Source organism: Phocoena phocoena, chromosome 9, assembly GCF_963924675.1.
Source record: "Phocoena phocoena chromosome 9, mPhoPho1.1, whole genome shotgun sequence".
NCBI lineage: Eukaryota > Metazoa > Chordata > Mammalia > Artiodactyla > Phocoenidae > Phocoena > Phocoena phocoena.
The window spans coordinates 103,093,237-103,120,410 of record NC_089227.1 but is presented as its reverse complement, the minus strand read 5'-3'; the positions used below and the strand labels follow the sequence as shown (position 1 = coordinate 103,120,410).

General features: G+C 53.8%; 1 protein-coding gene across 2 annotated transcripts in view; it reads right to left on the bottom strand.

Moving 5' to 3' along the window:
- DPP6 (dipeptidyl peptidase like 6) overlaps positions 1–27,174 on the bottom strand; it is a 778,185-nt gene that overhangs the window by 19,175 nt on the left and 731,836 nt on the right. For both annotated transcript variants that reach the window (XM_065883771.1, XM_065883772.1), the window contains exons 17-19: positions 21,379–21,426; positions 6,833–6,931; positions 1,818–1,887 (exon numbers count right to left, since the gene is read on the bottom strand). In XM_065883771.1, coding sequence (XP_065739843.1) covers positions 1,818–1,887; positions 6,833–6,931; positions 21,379–21,426 — 217 coding nt within the window. The remainder of the gene's footprint in view (positions 1–1,817; positions 1,888–6,832; positions 6,932–21,378; positions 21,427–27,174) is intronic.

The window sequence follows — 27,174 nt, the reverse complement described above, 5'->3', positions numbered from 1 at the left end:
CTGTGTATACTGGTGTGGTGTGTGTAGGTGCTGTGTATACTGGTGTGGTGTGTGTAGGTGCTGTGTATACTGGTGTGGTGTGTGTGTATGTGCTGTGTATACTGGTGTGGTGTGTGTATGTTCTGTGTATACTGGTGTGGTGTGTGTATGTGCTGTGTACACTGGTGTGGTGTGTGTGTATGTGCTGTGTATACTGGTGTGGTGTGTGTATGTGCTGTGTATACTGGTGTGGTGTGTGTATGTGCTGTGTATACTGGTGTGGTGTGTGTATGTGCTGTGTATACTGGTGTGGTGTGTGTATGTTCTGTGTATACTGGTGTGGTGTGTGTAGGTGCTGTGTATACTGGTGTGGTGTGTGTGTATATGCTGTGTACACTGGTGTGGTGTGTGTATGTGCTGTGTACACTGGTGTGGTGTGTGTATGTGCTGTGTACACTGGTGTGGTGTGTGTATGTTCTGTGTATACTGGTGTGGTGTGTGTAGGTGCTGTGTATACTGGTGTGGTGTGTGTGTATGTGCTGTGTATACTGGTGTGGTGTGTGTATGTGCTGTGTATACTGGTGTGGTGTGTGTGTATATGCTGTGTATACTGGTGTGGTGTGTGTATGTGCTGTGTATACTGGTGTGGTGTGTGTGTATGTGCTGTGTATACTGGTGTGGTGTGTGTATGTGCTGTGTATACTGGTGTGGTGTGTATGTGCTGTGTATACTGGTGGTGTGTGTGTATGTGCTGTGTATACTGGTGTGGTGTGTGTATGTGCTGTGTATACTGGTGTGGTGTGTGTATGTGCTGTGTACACTGGTGTGGTGTGTGTATGTGCTGTGTATACTGGTGTGCGTGTGTGGTATGTGGTTTGTGCGTGTATGTGAGCATGTGCGGGTGTGATGTGTATATCTGTGTTGTGTGTGTGTGTTGTGCACATATATGTGAGTGTGTGTGCTGTTGTGTGTGTTTGGTACATTCACGCGGTGTGTGTGTGTGTGTGTGCGTGTGTGTGGTCGCTGGCCAAGTCCAGACGGTGAGGACAGCGGGTTAGTGGCAATAAGCGGGGGCAGCACAGTGGGTCGTGGCCCGGGGTCCTCACAGTGCAGCCTTCGTCACTGAGGGCTGGGCCCCAGGCCGGGCGCCAGGCAAGATGCACAGGGTTAGTCAGGCTCTGGGGGGGTGATTTCACTGTGGTCCCTAAAGAGCCCCAGTGCAGGCCTCTGCTCTCCCCTGGACCCTTCCACATGAATACGGGGCTGCGTCCCCAGAGGCCCCGAGGCTCAGTGTCTCCTCTGTCCCGTGGCCACTCACGCACCCGAGCGAGCGGCAGCCCTAGTCAGGACCCACTACCGTCAGAGGTGCTCAGAAAGCTCTGAAGTCGTTCTCGGCATCTGACCCAGAAGCTTGCTAATTAGCACAAGGCAGCTCTGAAATCATCCCGAGGACCAACGCCTGGCGTTCAAGGCCGCCTGGTGGCACCGGAGGAGCCGCTGGCCCCAGCGAGACCCCGCCGGGCCCGCCTCCCGGGGCCCGGGGTGACCTCGGGTGTATCCGTCCGCCCTGCACGGTGAAGGTGGGCTCCCCATCAGCTTTCCTGCTGTCCCTGGGGCCGCTGACTGGCCACCGAAGCACGACTCCCGGAATGTGAGTCAAGTCCTGCACTCACTGTGGCAAATCCCCCGAAATCGACTGGGGCCCCACTTTCCTTTGATGTCTGGGGTCAGCGGTTGTTACAGAAACAGCCTGCAGAATTGTTTCCAGTGACTAGTCTGCAGTGGATATCAGGCTCCCGCTTACCATCTCCATGAGAGTTTCATCCTGGGATACTTACACCACCAGGAGCAAGGGGTAGTGGGTGGTGTCGGAGAAGGTTGCTGGCTTGAGGATCTGAACGGGCAAGTCTAGGCAGAAACAGAACACAGGGCAGCACGTCAGGGGCCAGGAAGGGAGGGGAGGGACGGGCGCTGGCTGGGTGTGCCAGCCCTGGGGTGTGCTCCCGGGGGCCTGGGAGACGGGCACCCTGGAGGGTTAAGGCCGGTCCTCCACAGACAGGGGCACTCCGGCTCACTCTGGACTTGGGGAAAGCACCCAACCTCCTTAAGCTTAGTTTCTCCATCTGAAGCTTAACTGCCATCTTGCCAACAGGAAAGTGTTGAAAAGCAGAAAAGCCTGGACCCCTGTGAGCACTTGCTGACAGCAAAATTCCAGGCAGGGATGGGGTGAGGGACGAACCCCCAGGGCAGGGTGCACCTCTCTGCCGGGCAGCACTGCCCCAACAAGTAGTTAAGTGGGGACAGGCGGAGACTGAGGGCGGGGTGGGGTAAGGCAAGGGGCAGTGGCCCTGAGGGAGAGGCTAGAGCTGTGGGGAGCCTCCGTGCAAAGCCAGGGGCTGCGCGGGCCTCCCCGTTTGCAGGCTGGAACTGGGCAGGTCTGGCTGCCTGCGGAGCCAGCGGGAGGGAGCTGGTGCAGCCGTGGGTCCTGCAGCCAAGGTCCTTTGGATCTGGTCCTTGGCAACCAGGATCCAGTCTGGGAGGGAGGGGGCCGTTTCCCTCACTGCTTTCTCTGTTCTTCCCCAAACAAACCTTCCTGCCCAAGTTAGAAATTGTTTATTGACATTAACTACAGCCCAGATGAGCAATTAAGTTGGAATTAGTGGTGTTTTCAGTATAATTACTGTAGATGCACCCCAGGCTGGGGGTTGGCTTAGCAGCCAGCTCTGACCAGGGTCTCATTACTGACTCTGGCTGAATGTTAATGACTTGCAAATTAGATCAATGGCCCAGGGACCCTGGACTTTATCACTGAAATATCCATAAAACATGGTCTGGGCTGCTTTCTGCCACTGATAAGCTCACGGGCAGGCTTTGGCCACAAGCGGCTGAATATATTCAGAGAGTGTTCCTGGAGTTGGAATGCTTCTCTAAAGAAAGCCTTAGCCTCCGGTAGCATTAAATGAAAAACAAAGCATAACAAAATAAAAACAGGTCTGTAGGGCGACATCATTCAGATTTCCTGGGACTCCAAGGGGCGACGAGCAAATGCCGGCCCTGCACACAGCTGTCCCTGCTCTCCTTGCATCTACGTCCCCGTTTACCCGCAAGTAAAACCTCACCCTGGAAAGAAACCTCATGTGCAAGGGGGGCTGGGAGTTGGCTATTTGTTTCTAAAGACCCTTTTCTGCATCTTTGGAGGAGGGGATGGCAGGCACCCCTTAGTGCTCTGGGGTTTGGGAAACATTGTGTGCAGAGTGGATGGAGGAGGGCCCTGGGCTAGAAGCTGAGACAGGATCCTGTGAAGGAATATGATCTGGCCTCCAAGGCTGTGGTAGAAAGTGACAGATGGGAGAAAACTTGCTGATGGGGGACGGGGGCGGGCAGCAAGCTGAGGTTGACCGGTGGAGGCTGACTGGCCTTACAGGGCGTGACCTGTGCAGTCACGCAGGCCTGTGCAAGAGCCCTGGCTGGACTGGAAGCTCACAGTAAGCCCCACGTTTTCATTTTGCTCAGGCCCTGACCTTACGGGGCCTGCCTGAGGTCTGCAGATAAAGACCAGGGTAGAGGGGGTGGGGCCAGACCTGTGGAGGCTGCTTGCTCACTCGTCCACCCTCCATCCATCCATCCATCCTTCCCTGCATCCCTGCCTCCATCCATCCAACCATCCTTCCCTGCATCCCTGCCTCCATCCATCCATCCATCCTTCCCTGCATCCCTGCCTCCATCCACCCAACCATCCTTCCCTGCATCCCTGCCTCCATCCTTCCATCCATCCTTCCCTGCATCCCTGCCTCCATCCACCCAACCATCCTTCCCTGCATCCCTGCCTCCATCCTTCCATCCATCCTTCCCTGCATCCCTGCCTCCATCCTTCCATCCATCCTTCCCTGCATCCCTGCCTCCATCCATCCAACCATCCTTCCCTGCATCCCTGCCTCCATCCATCCAACCATCCTTCCCTGCATCCCTGCCTCCATCCATCCAACCATCCTTCCCTGGATCCCTGCCTCCATCCATCCATCCATCCTTCCCTGCATCCCTGCCTCCATCCATCCAACCATCCTTCCCTGCATCCCTGCCTCCATCCATCCAACCATCCTTCCCTGCATCCCTGCCTCCATCCATCCAACCATCCTTCCCTGCATCCCTCCATCCCTCCATCCATCCAACCATCCTTCCCTGCATCCCTCCATCCCTCCATCCACGATCAATCTGAAGTTGTTTTCTTGTTTTCTTGCCTCTGGTTCTTCCTTATAAAAGGAAAGCACAAAGATAAATGTCCAGTTAATTTGAGGGCTCTCATGAACTTGGATCTGCCGAGTGACTGGACTCCAGGTTCTGCATGGCAGTTTGAACCAGTCACTGATGCCTTCCTCACGGGCAGCCCAGACATTCCTTTGACCCATTTCTTGGCAACACGAAGTCTCAGCGATGGGGCTGTCCGTACAAGACACCCTGTATGGTCAGAGTCACTCTCTTTACAGAAAACAGCTCGGCAGGGAAGAGGCGGGGACTTGAGATGAACAGGTCAGGAGCCGCGTCTCCAGTGCACACGTCCCAGGGCAGCAGAGGTTCTGCTTCCTGCCTGTGGGTCGCTGGTTTCGGGCCTGTCTGACTAGGGGTCGCCAGCTTCTGTCCCAGTGAAACAGCTCCCGGGCTCCTGTGGTGGGTTCCCGGGTCTCCCCGCTCTGCCTTATCGTGTTAGAGCCGCACCTCCTGCAGGTCTCCTGAGCCCACTTTCAGCCTGGACTTGCATCCTTCCTGCCCCTCATTTCTGTTCTGTGGTTCCCCCAAGCCCTGATGACGGGCATCTGTGGATGGCCCAGTTCCTCTGTCTCCCTCTTTCTGACTGACAGCTCCTTTCCTGCTCAGGACTGGACGTGCTTAAACACAGCCACCTGGGGCTGTGCTCCCTGGACACACAAAACTGCCCTCGCTTCCAGAGCCGAGTGCATCCTGTGGGACCTGCGTGCGTCTCAGGGACGTTGAGAGAAACCCAGACCCGGAGAGGCGGTGGGGATGGCCCTGGCCTGTGGGCAGTGATGTCCCCGCCGGGCATGACTGCAGGCTCCACTCATGCTTCTCCTAAGTCTATCTCTTCACCTGCCTCAGGCCCTTCCTTCTTGTTTCCTCCATCAGCCCCTCATCAGAGTGAGTGCACACGGGCCATTGTAGGAGAAAGGCCTCTGCACCCGTGGGCCCGGTGGGGAGGGGTTGAAACGCATCCTATTTTCCGACTTTTCTGACTGTCGCAGGTGAATCTCTCTCCCTACCTATATCTCTAGCGATGTTTAGAAAGGTTCCCATATAGTGTGATTCCGTGTGGCCCAACGATAGGACAAGGATGAAGGTGCTGGAGGGTGAGGGCCCCCGTGTTGGCTGCCACCTGGGACAACCCCGCGGCTGGAATTCCACCAGCCTCCCGACCCACCCACGACCGACCATGCTGACGCTTCTCCCTCCTTCTCCCCTCTTCTCCACCAACCGAAAGCGACTCCAGGAACCCCTTCAAGCCCCACCTTGCTGGGAACCTTCTCGGGACCCCAGTCCATTCTCACGCTCTCTCCTGAGCTCCTGGGCCATTCCTTTCTGCTCTGAAGGACGCAGCTTTACGGGATGCACTTTCTGGGTGGGTTTGATTTCGTTCCACAAGCTGAGCCGTGGTTCCTGCCCTTACGGGCTCACGGTCTGTCAGGTGGCTGGGTCCAATCTAACAAGGGGTGCTGAGTGATACTCCAGGGCCCACCGGCCCTAGTGACAAGCCGCTGTCCCACTGAAGGGGCAGGGCAGACAAGGAGCTTGCCGACATGCGCTGGGGCAGCAGACACAGGCTCGGGCTACCACCTGCTCCCCCCGCCCAGGCCTGCAGTTCAGGCATCACTAGTCAATCTCTGCACTCTTTTCCATTGATCCCTGGCCACCTTCTAAGTTAGCTCAGGAGACGAAGTCTATTCACCAACCTCAGAGACGAGGGGCAGGTGGTACCTGCATGGATGACTCAAAGATGACTTCAAGGTTTGAAATCTAAGTTATCTGAAACCAGTCAACACAGCCGAAGGGTGTCACCCTCAAAAGGAGGAGCGCGTGGAGGGGGACGCAGTGCTGGGGGAAGGACGGTGAGATGAGTTTGGAGCATTGTGCACTTGAGGTCCCCAAGGGCAGACGCCCGCTGGGTGGCAAAGCTCCGGGCTGGGCTGATGGGGGACTGTCTGCAGAGGCAAGGAGGCTATGAGAACCCTGCTTCCCTCCAGGAGATGCAAGTCCCATTCCAGCCAGTGCTCTGGGGTCCTCGGGGCCTAGGGGTGCCTGCTGCAGGGCATGTGCTCGTTAAAGCTTATCGAATGGCTGAACGGACAGTTCGAGAGGGAGAAGGACACAAGCCAAGGCAGGGCGCTGGACGGCCGCGGGCTGCACCGACCACCAATCCCTCACGCTGCTTCTCCAGCTTCCAGGACGCCTCTCAGCGCACGTGCAACATTTAGACGTAAGATGATGAAGCACCAAGAACATCAATGGCACAGAAGGGACCTTTCCAGGGGGACACGTTTTCCTGGACGGTATCATGACCGGTTCCGCCCCAACAAGGAGCGGGTTTCCGTCCGGGGTCTTGTCTAAACCGTCAGCCTCTCGAGGACAGAAATCACGTGCTCCTGGCTTTGTGTCCCAGAGCGAGCATGCTGGCTGGGAGCGCAGTCAGCTCGGCGTGAGCTGCCCCCGGCCCCCGGTCCCCCTCGCTGCTGAGGATGCAGGTCTAGCCCGTGCTCCCCCGCAACCCCCCACCCGGCGATCACGGTCAGGCTGTTTCAGAGCAGACGCTGGTCTTCCCGTTTAAAGGAGCAAACGCAGCACTTACTGTAATCGTCGATCTCGATTTTCCTGTATTCCACTTTAGGCATCTGCCGATCGTTTATGGCTTTCTGTACGTGTTCATTTGTTTCTAGGTCAAAAATTTCTGAAAGAGAGAAAAAAATGACACACTCAGATTCAGTAACCGCTTCTTGACGCCGTGAGTCTTCACGCGCCTCCCGTCACTAGCTCCTACGTCAGAGGAGAGGGCCACTGGTTCCACGGCTGGAACCAGAGCTACACACATTAGATCGTGTGCTCAGGTCCCAGCACGAGGGGAGAGTCGAGCTCAGGGCAGGGGCTCCAGGCAGACGGCAGGTTCTTCCACTGTGTCCAGCGCCCCTGCCCCACCCCCCGCGATCCTCACTCCCCACGGCGTTTCTCCCTCTCCCACACACACATGTTGCTTTAGGTGTGCTTGGTCTCAAGACTGCTGGTTTTGGGAGACCGACATCGTGCCTGTCAGGACAAGAGGTTTTACAAATGTAGTGGCCTCAATAACACTACAGAAAGGAGAGTAGAAGCTGGAGCGTGACCGTTATTACGTTTTCCAGGAAAAGTGGTTGAGCTCGGGTTTCTTGCCTTAGTCATAGGGGGTCTGGCTTTGGGGACCTTGGTCTGGACAGGCACTCGAGCTGTTAGTGAAGCCATGTGAGCCGCAGTGCAGGGGGACTGGCCCATCTCCCTTGGAGTCTGAGAGGCGGCTCTACCCTGACCCGCACCGTAGACACACCAGCTCTGTGACCCTTAGGTTGTAACAGCTCAAAAGGCCTTGGCTGTGACCCTCTACCCCCATCAGCCCTCTTCACTGATCCCCTGCGGACGTGGCCCTTCTGTTACGTGTCAGACTTCCTCCGTGGGTAACAGAACCCACCCCACTTCTTTTCTCCTCTCTCATCTCAGTCCTACCTGGGGACAACTTGTGGTTCATTTGAAAGGAACTTTTATCTTCAAGGGGCTCGACGTTTGGCTCGACAAGTCACTTTGAAACATTTGTGAACATTTTAAAGAATAAGCTAATCTCACAAGCATTCTCCATGATAAGTGCCTTTGAGGACAGCGGGCCCTGCACGGACACGGGCGTCCCCTCCACACAGGCTGGGCAGGTGAGTCATTGCTCATGACCAGGACCTCCAGCAATGAGTGTCTTTTCTGTGGAGCCATGAGGATGGCCTCTGAGCATGATAAGCAAACTTCTGTGGGGCAGAGGCAGCTCAAAGTTCCCAGGGCTGGTGACAAGCAAATAAACAAAACAGAAGAACTTCTACGGGGGCACAGGTAGCTCAAAGTTCCCAGGGCCGGAGACAAGCAAAGAAACAAAACAGAAGACGTTTTTCAAGTTTGTTAAGCACGTATTTGGATACTCAGCTTTGGTTAAAAGGTGAGGGGAGAAATGGTGAAACTAACACTCAAACAGGTAGGGTTACAAAAAAATCTGAAGTGGGACCCCCGCCACATAGCACGCAAGAATTGCTGTCCTTTGTGGAAAGCCAGAAGGGACCCTCAACCTTGTGGTCACATATGCAAGTTCGGGAGGGGATGCCCGACGCTGGCATGGTGTGCCTGCCCTACTGCCTGCCCAAACTCCTAACAGAGCAGAGAGAGCACTCATTCCCTGAGTCCAAATGCCCTCGGCCCTTTAACACAGCATCCCAGGCATACACAGTCTGTTGAGAGGAGTTGGTTTAGCAGATACTAACTATCTATTCCCCAGGTTCTATCCACACTTATAGGGCAGGAAGATTAGAAGGGAGCTCCACAAGATAATGAAAAAGAATAGCATTCTTCAAGTTCTTTGCTGCCTCAGGGCCTTTGCACTTGCTGTCCTATGTTGCTGGCTCTTCCCCCTCCATCAAGTCAAACATCACCTCCTCAAAGAGAAGCCCTGACCCTTCACCTCAGGTACCCCTCTCCAGGTGCACTTAACACCAACTCTAGGAGATATGGTCATTTGCCTGGTTGACCCTATCCCACCCAAGGCATCAGTGTTCAGTCCCATCCCAGGGACATGAGTACATCGAGCTGTTTGTGGAAATCTGATTCACATTCCGGAAATGATGCATCTTCACAGTAGCCGAGTTTGGGTTTCGAAACGTCTTTCTTCCTTTTCCCACATGGAAAGGACTGAGAGGTCCTCCTCGGTGTTTCAGAAAGCCTGAAGGCTCGCAGAGGTTCCTGGCGCTCAGACCTCTTAGCGGTAAGAGCCGAAGCGATTGAGGCCTGACTATTAACCACTGCTTCCCGCACAAAGCAAAAAAAACCCCAAAACCGAAACACATTTTTATTCAATTGATTGAAAAGTTGACAGTGCTTGAAGGACTAATGGTACACCCAAGTTAGTATTTAGTTAATTCTGGGAATTGAGGAAATGCATCGAGGCAACCCAAACCCAAGCTTAGCGTAGGAGCTGAAGCACAGACCTTACAGGGTCTTCTGGAAGTCTCAGCCCTCTGGACCGCGACCTGGACCTCTCTGCCTGCCTATGAGATAAGCCCCGGTGGAGACAAGTGAGGGACTCAGGGTGTGCAAATGTGGGTCAGACCAGAGAAACGGACACTCGTGAGGATGAGGGAGTCGTCAGGAGCCCAGGAAGAATGTCTTCAGGGTCAGGAGCAAGGCTGAGTCCTTTGCTGCCAGAGAAGCAGCACCGAGCTTCTGCTTCTGGGGGATGGACAAGGCTCCAGCAGGGGCCGACCTGGATGATCAAACTTCACAACGAAGAGACCTGGTGCAGCCTCTCAAGGTCTGTTATAACCTTCTCTCTGCGTGTCTGCATCAGGATTTGATATTTCTGACACCAGATGAGCCTGAAGGAGAAGCTTCGGGCTCAGGCTTGACGTGCTGCTTTGCAGCCTACAAGCTCGGCTTGTGTGGAGTTAACGAGAACACAGACTTGCCAGCGAAGCACTGCATTCCCTGTCCCTGGATCCGGGAGCTGCGGCTTCGTGCGGGAGCCCACGGCGTCCTAACCGCACACGGTCGTCCTAACCGCACACGGCGGCCTAACCACACACGGTCGTCCTAACCACACACGGTCGTCCTAACCGCACACGGCGTCCTAACCGCACACGGCGTCCTAACCGCACACGGCGTCCTAACCGCACACGGCGTCCTAACCGCACACGGTCGTCCTAACCGCACACGGCCTTCTAACCAAACACGGTCGTCCTAACCGCACACGGCGTCCTAACCGCACACGGCGTCCTAACCGCACACGGCGTCCTAACCGCACACGGTCGTCCTAACCGCACACGGCGTCCTAACCGCACACGGCGTCCTAACCGCACACGGCGTCCTAACCGCACACGGTCGTCCTAACCGCACACGGCGTCCTAACCGCACACGGCCTTCTAACCAAACACGGTCGTCCTAACCGCACACGGTCGTCCTAACCGCACACGGTCGTCCTAACCGCACACGGCGTCCTAACCGCACACGGCGTCCTAACCGCACACGGCGTCCTAACCGCACACGGTCGTCCTAACCGCACACGGCGTCCTAACCGCACACGGTCGTCCTAACCGCACACGGCGTCCTAACCGCACACGGCCTTCTAACCAAACACGGTCGTCCTAACCGCACACGGTCGTCCTAACCGCACACGGTCGTCCTAACCACACACGGCGTCCTAACCGCACACGGCGTCCTAACCGCACACGGCGTCCTAACCGCACACGGTCGTCCTAACCGCACACGGTCGTCCTAACCGCACACGGCGTCCTAACCGCACACGGCGTCCTAACCGCACACGGCCTTCTAACCAAACACGGTCGTCCTAACCGCACACGGCGTCCTAACCGCACACGGTCGTCCTAACCGCACACGGTCGTCCTAACCACACACGGCGGCCTAACCGCACACGGTCGTCCTAACCGCACACGGCCTTCTAACCAAACACGGTCGTCCTAACCACACACGGCGTCCTAACCGCACACGGCGGCCTAACCGCACACGGTCGTCCTAACCGCACACGGCGTCCTAACCACACACGGCGGCCTAACCGCACACGGTCGTCCTAACCGCACACGGCCTTCTAACCAAACACGGTCGTCCTAACCACACACGGCGTCCTAACCGCACACGGCGTCCTAACCGCACACGGCGTCCTAACCGCACACGGCGTCCTAACCGCACACGGCGTCCTAACCGCACACGGCCTTCTAACCAAACACGGTCGTCCTAACCGCACACGGCGTCCTAACCGCACACGGCGGCCTAACCGCACACGGTCGTCCTAACCGCACACGGTCGTCCTGACTGCACACGGTTGTCCTGACCGCACACGGCCTCCGCAGGACTAGCTAGTCCCTCTGTACTGAAATGCCACCCTTCACAGAAAGGCGCCAAAGCAACAGACTATTAAATTTAGTTAAATATTAGATTTCTCATTTAATGATTGCCCACAAAACTGGTTTTATCAGCAGAGAGCTGGCTGTCCCACAGGGGAGCTGAGTTAAGCCATTTTATTTGTTCCCATAATTGCATTCAGAGAGGGCAGAAGCACGGCAGAGGAAATAAGAAAAGATCGGCCTCTTCCCGAAGGGTTCTTCTTTTGACACCGGGGCCGTGGGGACCTGCAGTCTGAAGCATGCAAACGGCCACTCCTCAATCAGATGTGAGCCCCTCTCATGTTTGGTGGAATCAGCTATTATCAGATCTGGGCACGTGGAGCCTGCAAGAACCAGGGCAGCTGATGACGGCTGCTCCCCGGCTGTGCCCCAGCGGGCAGACGCCGAGCGGTGGTGACCGCGGCCGTTCTGAGACTCTGCTGGCTCTGGGCCTTGGAGGAATTGCCACTTGGCCGGATTTGGGGACACGAATGACCAGAACCAACTGGAAGCCAATGAGCAGCCGAGCCGGAGGAGACAAGAGCCGCCCGCCCCTCCTCTCGTGTTTCTGAGGGGAGCGGGAGAGCGGGGACTGCATGCAGATTGCAGATTACTCGAGTCTGGCCTTCCGCCGGGTTTTTCCGGGCCCTTCCCGGCGTGTTTCGGACAGCTTCCTCTTGTGCACCTGTCCCGGCAGCATCAGGGCCCCGTCCTCCCTGCTCAGTGGCTGCAGCATCGCAGACGCAGCCTGCCCACCCCGGGGCTGCACGGCTCAGACTGGACCCCGGCCCGAGGGCGGCACGGACGCCCTCCAGACCCCCATCTCACCTGGAGACTGTGTTCTCCAGCTCCCAACGTCCAGTTGTTAAGCCACACAGTTTGGGTGGTAATTGTTCTCTTTGCCGTGTCTCTCTTTCTCTCCAGCCAGATTCTAAGCAACCTGGAAGCAGGGTGATGTAACTGCATTTGTGGTGTGGGCACCGTGCCAGCAGGCGGGTGGGCTTGGTGAGTGGGGCCGTGCGTCGCTCCCACTACATCCCAACTCAGGAAAGGGCACAGAGCCGTGGACCTGCCGGCCCTCCAGCATCCCAGGGACGCCGAGGCAGGTGCCCTGAGGGGCAGAAGGTGCCATGTGCTTTGCTCACTCCGCACTCTGTTAGCCAAACACCAGCTCGCCCCCAAACCTGCCGTGTTTTGGCCTAGAGCGAGCCGTCTGTAAACCCGTCACCTGTCCCTCCAGAAGGGCTGCCAGTGTGTTTGTGTGTGTGTGTGTGTGTGGCGGGGGGGAGCTGCGGACCCGGAGGACTTTCCAGACACAGCGGAGGCCTTGACCGAGACAGGCACACGCTGGCTGGCACCTCCTGGCATCCCCCCATCCTACCTGCTTGCCACGTGCCTGACAGCACAGGTGACATCCCCTGGGTGGGCCCTCGGAGGAAGATGGCAGGGGGGTCTCCCAGGCAGAGAGAACCGAGTGAGAAAGGGGACAGACACCAAACAGCCTGTGTCTGGGACAATCTCAAAGAAGAACGCCTATGATTCCAACTGGCCGTGCGAGTTGGTTTTGCTTCTGTGTAAAAACCTGACGGAAGGGCTTGGGAAGGAGAGGCCCTGTCTAGGAGTTCTGGTGAAGGAGGCACACCAGGCGCCCCGGTAACTTGGGGTCTGTGAGCAGCTGCCACGAAACTGCGGGCGCTGCCGGGACACAGACCACGCTGAAACCGCCTGTGGCACTCTGTCCCGCGGGCTGTGCCGGGCAGGGAGGCGTGTGGTGCTCGCAGGCCTCTGCACCTGAATTGTGTCCGCACGCCGAGCTCACACCCCCCTCACACTCACACTGAAGCCAGCAACTATTAATGCAGCGACTGTGCCGGTTTTCCTGCGCCAGCACCTGAGGGGTGTGCTCCGGTCCCGACCATAATTACGTTAAGGAAACAGCTTCTAAATAATTCAGAGTCACATCTGTGACACCGCAGGCTCTGTCTGCAGATAAGATTTTCTAAAGGGAGAGAAGTCCAATATTCCCCAGTGGCTCTGGGGTCGGGAGCAGAGGAGGAGGAAAGACAAAGACTCCCGAAACTGTAATTTCGAATTTCAGAGCAGGGCTGGGATCCAGGGAACGATCGCTGCCGTCCGACCCTGACTGGACCTTCGGGGCCCGTCTGCCGCCTGCCGAGCTGTGTTCCCACGGCTTCTGTTTGCCTGTCACTGTCCCACCACGTGGGCCATACACAGCTGGATGTCCAGGCTTTCCACAGTTTGCCCAAAGGCCACCTCCCCAAGAGCCCGATCACCTGCGGGCCACTGGGCTGTGGGCAGGTGGCCACACGTCCTGCCTCCGATCCGCACGCCGGTGGGACCTGCCCTCTCGACTTGAGGTAGCTCTGTACTCTGCTTGCCGGGCCCAAACACCATCAGGGACTCAGCCCTGCGTCAGATTCAACCGGAGCAGTGATCAGGGATGCTGTGGTTGTGAGCACATCACTCAGGTGACAGCAAAGCAAAGGCCTTGGGCTCCTGGGGCCCGGGGGTGGGACCTTGTGCTTAGGGTCACATGAACCAAGGTCTGGCCTGGTCGTGGCCGTGTGATCTCAGGTAACTTGCTGTGAGGCTCGCGCTCAGTACTGTCCGGGAAGCCTCAGGCAGGCTGGTCCTCGGTATTAAGCGGTTACTTGGTTATGTTAAATAAAAGTGGTGGATGTGGTGCTGACGGGGATTAAGCATTCGGGGTGCAGTTCCAGGGCTCGGTCCTGCCGACCCCAGAATCCTCCCCGAGGCTGCGCACCGGGGCTGAGCGGGGTTCAGCCCAGAGCAAAGGATCCTTGGCCCGGCTCCAGGCAGGCGCAGGATGGAGCCACCAGGCCTGAGTAGCCCCCGGCCGCGCTGGCCGCAGGCTGAGCTGCTCGGTGCTCCGAGGGGAGGGACGGGCTGTGCCCCAGTGCTTTCCAGCTGGGGCCACTTCAGGCACACTCCTTGCCCTCGGTTTTCCTCATGAATAACGGGGGTAGTGAGAGCTCCTGCCTCACGGGCTGTGGTGGGGTGGGACGAGTGGAAACACGCAGAGCGTCCGCAGCAGCGCTGGCCCCAAGCCAGCTCTGTAACCTGCCTGAGGTCGCGGTCACTGTCACCGCCACTCCTGAGGCCTCCAGCCTTTCTCCAGGTCCTGTTTCCAGGAGACGCTCACGACGCAGCCTCGGGCAGCACAGGCACACGGCGTGGCCTCTCGGAGCCCGAGACTCACAGGACAGCTCCTGCAGGCAGGGCCAGCCGGGGGGATGGAGAGCCCACCGCTTGCCTCTGTGATGCTCCTGGAGTGTTTCCACGGCCTTTTCAGCCCCGAAGAGCACAGCCCATGTGAAACGAACCTGAGGCCCTAGGGCTGCTCAGTGAGCCGTGTGGTCCTGCACGTGACGCACGTGGATCCGAGCCCAGCAGAGGAGCCCCAAGGCTCGGACGGGCCCAGGGTCTGGGGGCACCGGCTCCGCCCCTCACCCGAGAGGGGCCCACCCAGTTCGACACACAAACCAAAACCTGAGGGCACTGTGTTCTGTGCTGGCGCAGCTGGAGATGAGATGGGAGGGAGGCTCCAGAGCCGACGCCAGACACATCAGAAGTTAAACACACAGAAAAATCTCCGGCTGACTCCCCGCCGCCAAGGCCCGTGGGCTGGACTCTGGGTTTGACACGCTATCGGGACCTGCAGCCTTCAATTCTTATTTTCCAGGCGGCCCCAGGCCTCTCCTGTGGTGTCAGCTTCCGGCACAGCACAGGGAACGGCGCGGGGCGGGGGCCGAGGCAGGGGGTCCTGCCCTAGTCACCATGTGCGAGTCACACGGCCTTCCTGTCCCACCCCTGCGACTGGCACCTGGTGGGCATATGCCACTCATGGGCGGACAGAGGGAATGAAAGAAACTAAACATTTTAAGTCTTTTTAAAAACCTGAGCCCACTCGTGGGTTAACTTTGTGACGTTTTGCTGTTCTCCTTTCCTCCCTCCCTTCCTTCCTCTTTCTCTCTTTTTAAAAATGTCTTCTCACCTTCTCCTCTTATTGAGAGTATTTGCTCCTGAACAGTAAGAATTCCAGAAGAAACAGTCTTAGCTCTCAGTATTCTTGCAGCTTGAACCTGGGCTGTCTTTTCTGGGGAGCAGAGCCTATGCTACCTGTGAGGTCTTCCTCACGGGGTCACGAGAGGGAGGGAGCAAGGGGACGTGGGTAAACGCGCTCTGTCACGCACCACCCGACGGGAACCGTGGGGGTGGAGCCCTTGGACGTGGGGTGACAGGTGAGATCCAGGCCTTGGGTCTGGCATCTACTACACACACAGGGGTGGTGATTACGGGTTATTCCCGGACGGGGGCAGCCAGGAGAGATGCTCAGCTGAGCTCCGACAGCCAGGCAGGACCAACGTGCACAATCTTTGCAGAACACAGTCAACGGGGAGTAAGTACAGGACGCACCCCGAGAGCCGTGAGGCGCGGAGCGGACACTGCGTCTCTCGCGGTCTCTGAGCCGCAGTCTTTAAAAGAAAGGCTGGACTCGCCGTCAACACTGTCTTCACTCTGAAGTCTCTGACTCCCAGCACAGAACAGGTTTCCCTTCTACTCTGCCACGAGCCACGGGGTGTGCAGCATCTCACAGCTCCCGGTATCGTCAACAAGTAAACCATCCCTTGTCACGTGTCCTGCCCACCATTCCGACAGAAGACCACTTGTTACCTGAGAATTAATTGTTTTGGGTCATTTGAATGATAAGCAAAAGTTCAATTCTTTTGCTGATTAAAAATATAAAACCTTTCTTCTGCCGTGCCTGTTTAGGATTAAAATGCATTTCTTAGGAAATAAGACGTTAGTTTAAGCCGAGTTCTTAAATTGGGGTCCACAGACATAGTATCAGAAGTCTTACTTTCTCCCCTTTATATAGGGTCTGCTTATTATTCAAGTCTGGGAAACACTCAATTACCAGACACTTGCTAGGGCATCAAAGCTGTCTGAATGCACCTGCCAGGTGTGCCTGGGGGGTAGTCAGGAGCCTACCTGGCAGGGTTGGGGCAGCAGGCGGTGGGCTGCAGCTGAAGGCAGATATGGGATGAAGGAGCCATGGAGCACGAGTCTGGGGACGCGGCCCCCAAAGAGGACATGTCAGAGGCAAACGCAGACGGAGGGCCAGGCTTGGGTGAAACTGGGGAGTGGGTGGGGGAGACCCTGCTGGGGAGGGAGGCAGCGGTGTGGCCTCCCGCGAGCGGCCGACCCTTCGTCCCTGCGTTTCTGCGTTTGGGGCTGGGGCCATGAAGGGCAACAGGAAACCTATTCTCCAGCGTCACCTGCCAACTTTCCACTGAGATGTCTCCGGAAACCAGTTCTGCTTCCCACAGCAGTGTGGGGAAAATGAAGACAATTTACAAAATCACAGAAATAACCTAAATCTCAAATCCCTACCAAATGTGAAAGCCCCTGTGACCCGTTTTCTCTGAAGCCTGAGATCAAAGCTGGGCTCTTCCTTCAGGTCTTCCGGGACCTTGTCTCTGGGTTTGAGGAAGACCCAGAACTCAAACCACTGCTCAAACCAGGCACTAATGAATATGTAAGTCTTTACGGTTTCTCCTAGATGTTTGTGTTTATTATGACATTTTCTGTCCTTCATCTTTATGTCTTTTATGTCCTAAGCGATGCTAAGCTCTTCCAGTGTAGGGTCAGGTCTTACACCTCTACAACCAGCCCCGCTCCCTGCCGTTTGCTCCCCCTGGCCTTAATGGTTCCATGCTGCGCCCTAGTGCTCACAGCCACAGTCAGAGAACCTTCCTTGGTGGGGTCACCCCCCTTCTATGAGCCTCCCCGGCATTGACCACACCTGTCTGGAAAGGGCCTTCATGGTCAGACCAAAGTAATCTACACAAGAATGGCCCATACTTACCCACTAGGTCACTCCTTTCAGGGACAGGCCTCCTAGATTCACTCTCCTTTTTACTTCCTGTGATACTGACTGCTAACTCATCAAAGTTTCTCCCCCTTCCCAGGCACACAGCTTCTCTTTTTCTAGGTGGGCCCACGTGCAGGAGTTCTGGCTGGAAAGGACACACACCACCGCTAGGCCTCAACACAAAAATCACAAAACCTTCCCATTTTTTCTCTTCCTGTCTCCAGGGCCAGAAGCAGAGCCTTGAAGATGCTGGGGCCACACCCTAGAAGGAGCCTGCAGCCCTGGGTTCCTACCAGGAGAGCAACCTGCATTTTGTGTGCGCGAAATAGAAACCCTCGTTCTGCTGAGTGTTGGGTGGAATTGCATCCCCACAAAAGATGCTGAAGTCCTCACCCTCAGGACTGGTGAGGGTGACCTCATTTGGAAACAGGGTCTTTGCAGAGAAATCAAGCTAAAACTGAAGTCATTAGGGTGGGCCCTGATCCAATATGACTGGTGTCCTTTTTTTTTTTTTTAAGATGTTGGGGATAGGAGTTTATTAATTAATTTATTTATTTTTGCTGTGTTGGGTCTTCGTTTCTGTGTGAGGGCTTTCTCTAGTTGTGGCAAGCGGGGGCCACTCTTCATCGCGGTGCGCGGGCCTCTCACTATCGTGGCCTCTCTTGTTGCGGAGCACAGGCTCCAGACGCGGAGGCTCAGTAGTTGTGGCTCACGGGCCTAACTGCTCCGTGGCATGTGGGATCCTCCCAGACCAGGGCTCGAACCCGTGTCCCCTGCATTAGCAGGCAGATTCTCAACCACTGCGCCATCAGGAAAGCCCACTGGTGTCCTTTTATAGAAAGGGCAGATTTGGACATAGACATGCACACAGGGAGAAGATGAAGAGCCTGGGGTGAGGTTTCCATAAGCCAAGGGATGTCAAAGATTGAGAGCAACCAGCAGAAGCTGGGAGAGAGGCCTGGGACAGTGTCTCTCTCACAGCCTCAGAAGGTACCAACCCTGCCGACACCTTGATCTTGGACTTGCAGCCTCCAGAAAGGCGACACAATAAATTTCTGTTGTTCAAGCCCCCAGTGTGTGCTACTGTGTGATGGTGGCCCTAGGAAACTCATACACGAAGCTGCTGAGATTTTGGTGGCGGTTGTTACAGCAGCTGTGATCATTCAGTAGCAAAATCCTGATTTTATCTGAGGTGCGGGGAGCCCAGATAAAAGACATTTCCCAGCATCCTTTGCAGCCTGGTGGGACACATGGCCAAGCCGTGACCTTTAGATGGAAGCAGAGTGTCAGCAGCCCATGCGGGGAGACAGCCTGAGGCGCTCAGTTACAGGAATCACCCTGTGCTTCACCCGCCCTCCCGTCTTCCAGCCCGGCATGCAGACACGATGCCACTGTGATCACAAAACAACACGTCTTCCATCCAGTTTCAGCAACTGCTATCTTGAGTCTTCTGTTAAATGTAGCCAAATGTGATACCAAATGATCTAAGAGATTTTTTTTTTCTTGTGGTACGCGGGCCTCCCACCGCCGCGGCCCCTCCCGCTGCGGAGCACAGGCTCCAGACGCACAGGCCCAGCGGCCACGGCTCACGGACCCAGCCGCTCCGCGGCACGTGGGATCCTCCCGGACCGGGGCACGAACCCGTGTCCCCTGCATCGGCAGGCGGACTCTCAACCACTGCGCCACCAGGGAAGCCCCATCTAAGAGATTTTTATATTTTAAAAGAAGCCTTTGTGCAGGTGTGATGTCCACACCCACAGGAATGAATACACAACAGGAGTATTTCAGGCACCTGCTGGGCGGGGAGAAGTAGGTACTCCAGGGGGTCTTTCTGGAGCCCCTCAAACTGCCATCTCAGAACATACATCAGACACTGAACGAAAACAGCCCTATTCTCTTGGGTGGTGGGTACCACAGCAGCGGCCACATTGAGATCATGCCTTTTCCAACTTAATTTTGTGGCTTAAGTCAAAAGTCTGACCAATTCTGAGCTATACCGAGAACTATAAACGCAGAAACAGGGAAAGTCAGAGTGAAACATCTCCTGAGTTTGCATTAGGCTGCAGGAAGACCGAGCTCAAATGTAACCACGTGCACAGGCTTATACAACAAAGGTGACAGAAAAGATTCCACACAGCAGCACGGGACGTAAATGCTGTCCAGTGGCCCATCCAACAGCACGTGGCTGAGATGAAGCAGGACGGCGTCACCTCCAGGTTCTCTGTTAAATTTCAGAGGAGAACGGGACACCGACCGCAGAGCCAACCTCACCCCGTGTGCAAAGTGCTTTTTATTTCTTATTCCCTGGGCCCTCTCTCTCTGCCTCTGGGAATCGGCCACAAGAGTGACAGCTCAACTGCAAGAGTAAAATGCTGAAAAATACCTGCCATGTCAGGAGCGCCACAACAGAACACGGACGACCGACAACCTCCAGTCTGTCCGTGCTGGCTGGGGTGACTGGTTAATGCAGCTAACCAACCAAACATGAAAATAACTGGTCGTTTGGCTTCCCGAGTAGAATCAGAAAAATACCTCAGGACTCTCTTTTAGAGGCACTGCACCCCCCCATACATTATTTTATAAACAGAAGAAATAAAATGTTGTGTCGATGCTACTCCGTATATCTAAGATACAAATCTGCTTCATTTTCGCTCACACCCGAGCCTTAGGAAAGCGATGGTGACTACCCAGCACCATGGGAACGGCAAGGCGGTGGGGGGAGGGAGGAGGGGGCGTTGGGAGCTTTTCACGCTCCTGACCCTCAGGACCCCTAATGGTGTCATCACATCCAGGCCTGAATGTGACTAGAAGCAAAATCCATTCTGAAAAGGTAGGTATAACCCCTTGACTTGGATAGAAAAATAATAGGACCCTCCAAAGAAGTAAAAGTATTTAACTGAATGGCTTTCTTAAGCAGAGTTACATCTACTTTTTAAATTATGGATTCGCGGGAAGTTTCAAAAATAGAGCACTGAGTTCTGTGCTCCCGAACCTTAGCTTCCCCAGTACTGACCTCTCATATCACTGTGGTGCAGTCACTGGACTATGGCCAGACCCCCGAATCTCACAGCCTGGTAGAATGGTCCCCCACTGTAGACCACACTGGAGAAGTGGCTTGGGGCAGGCACATCTCTTCCCCCAGAAAACTCACCCCTCCTCCTCTGAGGAGAAGCAGCTCCTTCTCAGCCTGGCTCCCTGTGATGCCATGCAAGTGTTCTGAGTGGGCTCTGTATCCATCCTGACACCCATTTTCTGGCTTTTTTTTCTTTCCATTTACATGATTTAATTATCTACTTTTGATTATATTATTACTTATCTTTAATTCTGAATTTCTGATAATCATTTGATAGTTCTGCAGAATATTATCATTTTGGATTTTTTTCTAAACACTATCTCTAAATAAATCTATTTTATCGACGTTTGAACACTTTAACCATTTTTAACCAGTGATTACTATGCTGTTGGAGATCTTTTCAGGACTTTCCCCTGACCAGCTCTCCTTGGGGCCTGAAACCCTGCCATCGAGACAGGAGCCAGAGTGGCTTCCCGAGGGAATTACAGCAACTGCTACGAGCTTTGACTCCGTGCATGAAGGTAGGATGCTGAGCAGGGTCCTGCAGGGAAGGTGGCACCTGGGTGGTGGCAACCATGGGAAGGAGAGGTGGGACCGTAAAGGCTCAGGATTCCCCGCGGTTAGGGCAGAGGAAGGCCGAGAAAGGTCAAGTTCTCTTTACTTCTCAGCTTTCCCAACGGTCTGCCTGGGACTGCACGCATCAGTTCCAATTTTTCGTATAGATATACATGTGCACATGTCACCGCCAACATGTGTGGGGTCCTCGAGACTCTCTGGAAAGTTCCGTCCCTGCAGTGGCAAGGACGTGAGGTGCCCCGTGTGCCATGAAGATGCCCCCAGAGCCACGGAGACAGGTGGCTCCTCCTCGGCCCTGTGGGGAGATTCTCAGAACGGGGAGGACTCAGGCAGGCCCGGCTCCAGATCCCAGGGCTGGACGCACATATCCGTGCGGCTGGGGCTTTGCCCAGAGTGTTGCAGGCAAGGCCGGCATGTCCTGCGGTGGCCTCCAGGCCTCGGCACTGGTGGAGCTGCGGGACCTTCTGGCTGGGAGGCCCGCACCTACACCTCCATCCCATCGAATCAGTATTGGCGACCGTGGGCTTCATTCTGAACTGCTAGGACATGAGCCATCTTGGCCTCCAAAAAGAAACGCTGCGCAGATTATCTCAAAAAGCTTTTCTGCTTCTTTCCTCCCGAGCCGCAGGAAGAGTTAAGGAAAGACCAAAAGCACTTACTTTTCTTATCTGTCGTGTTGTGCACGGTCACCGTGGGGACCCCAGGACCTGCAGTGGGCAGAGAAACAAAAAGGGGGTCGTGAGTTTCGTGGAGAACAAAAGAGAACCAAGCCTTTGTTATGAGGTGCTCACCGGGGGCCCTGGGGCGCCTGGTTCCGCGGAAGAATCAGCAGCCATGGACGATGGCAGAGGCCGGGCCCTGGGTGTTACAGGCACGTCTTCCTAGCTTTGTGTCTGCGTCAATTACAATGAACCCAATGGAAAGTGTGTGTGTTTTAGATTATTGTAACGACATAAAACATCTATACCCTTATAACCTCGTTCTGACTGTCCAGACACAATTCCACGTTGTCTTCATGGAGTCCTGGTCAATCACTGCAGACTCAGTCCCAAGTCACCTTTCAAAGCTGCCTTGCTGGGCCCTCCTGGAGGAAGCCATCACCTCCACTGGTCTCCTGTAATGCTTGGTAAAAACTTACTAGTGTAATGGCATAATTTTGCAAATGTTCATCTGCGTTTCAATTTTCCCTGATGACGTAGCTCGCAGCTTCCAGCTCCAAGGCTGTCCTGAATCTGCAGCCCTGGGGTGAGAAGGGGGTCTGGCCAGCTGTGGGTCAAGTCTGTAGGTCGACTTTGTTATTCTCTTTAGCAAAAGGAGGGTCCAGAAAGAGAAAAAGGCTTTGTAAATTATTTTGCAGCTATTCTGAAGATGTATTAAGAGGCAGGCGTGGGTTTTTCTAACTTCACCTCTGCCCCTTCTCTGCACTCCTGTTCGGCCGGGGCGGGCCTTCCCACGGGATGTGACGGACACCAAGCTTGTTCCCACCGGGCCTACTGTTCTCTCTGCCCGAAGTCTCCGTCCCCAGACACCGGCGCAGCTTGTCTTTGTCTTCATTAAGTCTCTGCTCACATGCCTCCTCCCACCACTTACTGGAAGAGACCCCTCCACGACCATCGGCCCAGCTTCCACCTGCCCCTGCTGCCTGTTCTTCACAGGGCGCCGCCCATACCTAACGGCAGGACCCTCTAGTATGCATTTTCAGTATTTGTTCATTGGCCCTTTCAACTGCCCTAGAATGCAAGCTCTAGAATTTATATGAACAAATTCTGGAAGTCTGTCTTTACTGCCATTATTTCCAGCATCTAGACTACCGTTTGGAACATAGTTGGGGCTCGATTACATATTCGTGGAGCGAAGGCCGAATGATCACAGAACACACAGGACGGAGCAGGGGAGGCTGCCCCTTCGGCCCTGGTGCACTTGGGAGGAAGGAGGCAGACAGGAAGTGAAGGCTGGCGGAGGGCAGGTGCGCAGAGAAAGATGGACGTGTTCTGGGAGCTGTAGGCCCTGGGGCTGCTTTTCCTCTGCCTCAGGCTGGGGTCTCTGGGACGCTATGAACTCCCAGGGGTGGCTGCACCTAAGCTGGGGATTCGTACTATTTGGGCAGCTTCCCGGGAATCATCATCAGAACTTCCTGCCTGCTTCCAAGGGGCCACGTGACAAGCAGCTGAGTTGAGAGCCAGGGTACCGGCCATGGATCTCACCACAGTGAGGCTCAGAGCCCACCCTGCAGGGGCTGCTGAGTGGACATCCTAGTCCTGCGTCCCGAGAGAATGTGGCAGAAAAGCAGTGCAGTCCGAGGAACCACGGAAGGGCAAGTGGGCTGGTCCGGCCCGGGAGCACCCCCCGGCCTGGCTGAGCTGAGAGACCGACTGCGGTCACAGCAGCCGTGGACCTGAAGCCTGTCCGCTACCTGGGACTGGGCCCAGACACTATCCAGTGCACATCCGAAGTCCGGGAGGTCCGAGGCCTCGTCTCCCCGACCACGTGGCCCTCCCCCATTCACCCATAGATAGGATTGCCCAAACAGAATGCAGCTTAGCCAGTTATATTTGAATTTCAGATAGACAATATATATTCTTCAGTACAAATACGTCCCATGCAGTATTAGGACTTACTACTAAAAATCCATTTGTTGTTTACCTGAAATTTTGTGTTACTGGGTGTCCTTTTTATTTGCTAAATCTGGCACCCTTGACCCAGGGACGGGGAGGGGCGAGCAGTGATGTGAGACTCTGTGCATTTAACCTAAAGGGACAGCACTCACTGAAGGGGATCTAAGTATTGGCTGTGGGTTTAAATTATTGAGTCAAACTAAGTTTTCTGGCTCAAAGATCCATTTCCCCATGGGGCACTCATATGGAAGAACAGATCAGTTACTGAGAAATAAAGAACCTGCATCTCTTTTCTCTGCACATTTCAGGGTGAGTAAATTTGCAAACAGAGCACATCCTCCATTCTTATTAATAATGTAAACAATTATTATTTATTTAGGGCCCACTATGTAAAAGGCACTCTGCTAGGTGTGTATATGAATAATTTCTAATCCTCACACCAGCTCTACAAAGCAGGTGCTTCTATCCATATTTTACAGATGAGAAAACACAGGTTTCAAGAGCTTTATGTTTTTTGTCTCAGCCATACAATAAGAAAGTGGCTGAGCCTGGATTAGTCCCTTCTTATTTTTAAATCCATAAACTTGATATATGTTTCTAAAAAAATTCAAAAACTACAAAAAGGAATAAAGTGACAAGTAAAAGACCCTTCTCACCCCACTTTCCAGAAGTAACCTAAATGTCTCTAAAATGTCCTAAAATGTTTCTCTGCATATAAATGGTCAATTTACACATAAGCAATTATTTTAAACGTACAAATAAAAAATATAAAAAACCTTTCATGTAAATATGCAGCTCTATCAGACCTTAAGATTATACCATATTGCCTTACTTTTTAAAAATAGAACATAATACACAGATTTTTGAGGTCACCTGTGTGCCCTGCCCTAATCTCAGTCTGCTCCCTTTCCAGAGGTAACTGTTATCTTGGAGTTAGTATTTATTATTTCTCTGCATATTTAAAAGATATTTTTGCCGCATGGTATGTGTTCACAATAACATATATGGCACACACAGTATAATATAGCATACCTCAGTGTAACATCTTTTATGTTGTCTTAATATCCAGTCTGACAATAGCAAGAGAATGAAGCCAAATGCCCAGAGAATGAGTAAACACAGCCACTGTGGAGAACAACTGAGCAACGGCTGTGAAACCTGAAGATCCCTGACACCACCAGACAGTCCCATCCCTGGACCACATCTCAGAGCGAGCCCTGCACACGGACACAACGAGGCAAGCACGCAGTAGATCGTTCTCAACAGCAGCTAGGTCTGAGCCACAAGTGCCGAGCTAGCCATGGGCAGGGAAGGGGATGACTTAAATGCAGTCTGTCTGTTCACCCAGTGGAAGATCGCAGAGCATGTGAAATGAGTAGACAGACACCTATCAACACGGGTAAGTATGAAAAATACCACATTGCATGAAAACAACAAGTTGCAGAATGGTAAATACTGTAATATACAATGATGTAAATACTTTTCACAATCTGTAAACCTTCGTTTTCAGCAGATGTATGGTATTCCATTCCATGCATATACCGTATTTCTTTGGTCCACTCCCTACTGATGGATATTTAGGTGGCTTCCTTTTGTTTTTTCATTGCCATAAACACGTTGCAGAAGTCCCTCTAACATACATCTTCACACACAGGGAAGACTGTGTTGGTTAAGCTAGTTACTGGCATTGCAATTGCTGTGTTAAAAAGGTTTTATAGCTGGTTTTCACTAAATAAGCTTGTGGTTTCAAACACAAAACCCCCAAGTCTCAGTGCTTTAAAACAATGAAAGTTTATTCCTTGCTAATGTTACATCCTGGTAGATGGTCAGCTGTGGCCGTGCTGGTCCTCCTCCAGGATCTGGGCTGAAAGGGTAGCCTTCATCTAGAACGCACTGCGCTCATGGCCAAAGGAAATGAGAAGGGAGCTGCAGAAACGCAGCAGCTCCAGAAACACCCTGGGCCATAGCTCATGTCCGCTCTGGTGCCTTTGCCAATGGAGCCAGAAAACCTCTCCTGGGGGGGGGGGGCGGGGCGCAGGCCACGCACGAGGGGAGGGTGGTTCCAGAGGGCAGACAGGGGACAAGGGCATTAGCGCCCCAGGCTGAGACCCTGGACTCCAGTGAACACTGTCTCCTCGCCCTCTAATTGAGGGTGGGTGCAGGTCTATGGTATAACTTTAAAAAATGTGTTGTCTTTTTCACCGCTCTAATGGGCAAGTATTGTATCTTGGTATTGCTTTAAGTTACCTTTTTCGACTTTTGAGTGGAGCTGGACAACTTTCCGTGTGTGACATCTGCATGTCGTGTGTGTGTGACTGCAAACTCCCCTTTCCCGTGCACCGTCCACTTAAATTGCGTTGTTGCTCGTTCTTATTTAGGAATGAGATCGTCACCGTGCTGCTGCAGACTTTTCTCCTGTGTTCTTTCTAATTTGTGCCTCAAAAAGTGTCATAAGTACCAATGGTAGCAACTGGCATGCTGAATTGTACTTTCAAAAAACATAATCGCTCCTGCGTGCACTCACGCACGCGTGCGCGCGCGCACACACACACACACACACACACACACACACACACACACAGAGGAATCCTTGGGCTGGGGATCTGAGTCATCCCAGAGCCTGTTCTGAATCTGGGAATCAGTGCCCTGAACAAAATGTTTGCTGAATGGATTAACAGCTCATGCAGGATGACTTCCCAAGCATATAGCTGGCCACCACGTGTCAAGGCAGCAAAGTTAAATTCAGCTAAAGAAGGATCCCCTAAGACCATTCCCATGTCCTGTGTCTTACAGTTCAGGTCACTGTTTCCCTGCTGATACTGAGCACCCACCCCGCTTTTCTCTAACCACCGAGGGTAGCTGTCTCCACCTACAGGATCTGAATTGTGTGTGGTTTTCTTTTTGAGAGCCACATCACAACTGTGCCATATTCCCTGTTATTTTAATACAGAATATTCTTTAGAATAGCCAAACAGAGACAATACAAATAAAAACTGTATTTAAAGAGGACACAAAGTTAAAAAGCAGCCCCCATGTATAATTTAAATCGACTGATTACAACCTAATCCCATCCAGTCATCCAGACCCTCCTCTGGGAGCTGGGCCCCCTGGGTCCACAGCCATCGTGGTCCAGAAGCGGGGTTCTCCCCCTCAAACTGCCATCATACGAGCTCCTCTGGCCCAGGTGGCCTCGACCCACTGCTCTGCGTGAATTTTAAGATCACCCATCATTGTGAGACTTCTATGATGTTTGGGCTCCTGAAAATTGGCAGATCATTTAGGAAAACACCAAAATCTCAACAAACTTTCTTATAAGAAATGAAGAAAAAGCAGGAGATTCCCAATTCAGAGTGAAATATTTGGGCTTTGTGATACTTTGACCAGACCTGGGTTAGCGTCACCCAGGATTTCTATAAGAAGAGAAGAAACGTGCTAAACACAGGAACAGCCCACACACGATTCCAGGGAGCTTGCAACATTTAACGGGGAGCCCTCCAAACTCATTTTAAACAATTAAGGATACTTTTACTAATGAGACTTTGGAAGGGCTTCCCCACCGAAGTTTTAAATTGGTTTTACTTTTTTTCCTCTTCCTCCGAACGATCTCATGTGCATCTAGCCAACAACTAACTGATTAAACGCGTCGTTTTGAACAGTAGGAAGCTTCTGTCCTTTTGTCACTGCTGCCTGTAAGTCACTCCCTCCCCATCATTTGGGCACAGACTATCACGGCCCAAATCCGGGAAATCATGTTTTTTGTTTGCTGGATGGTCAGAACCTGACAGCACTCTGCTTAACAGCTATTCTTCTGACAACTCCTATTCATAGTTTCTTCTTACT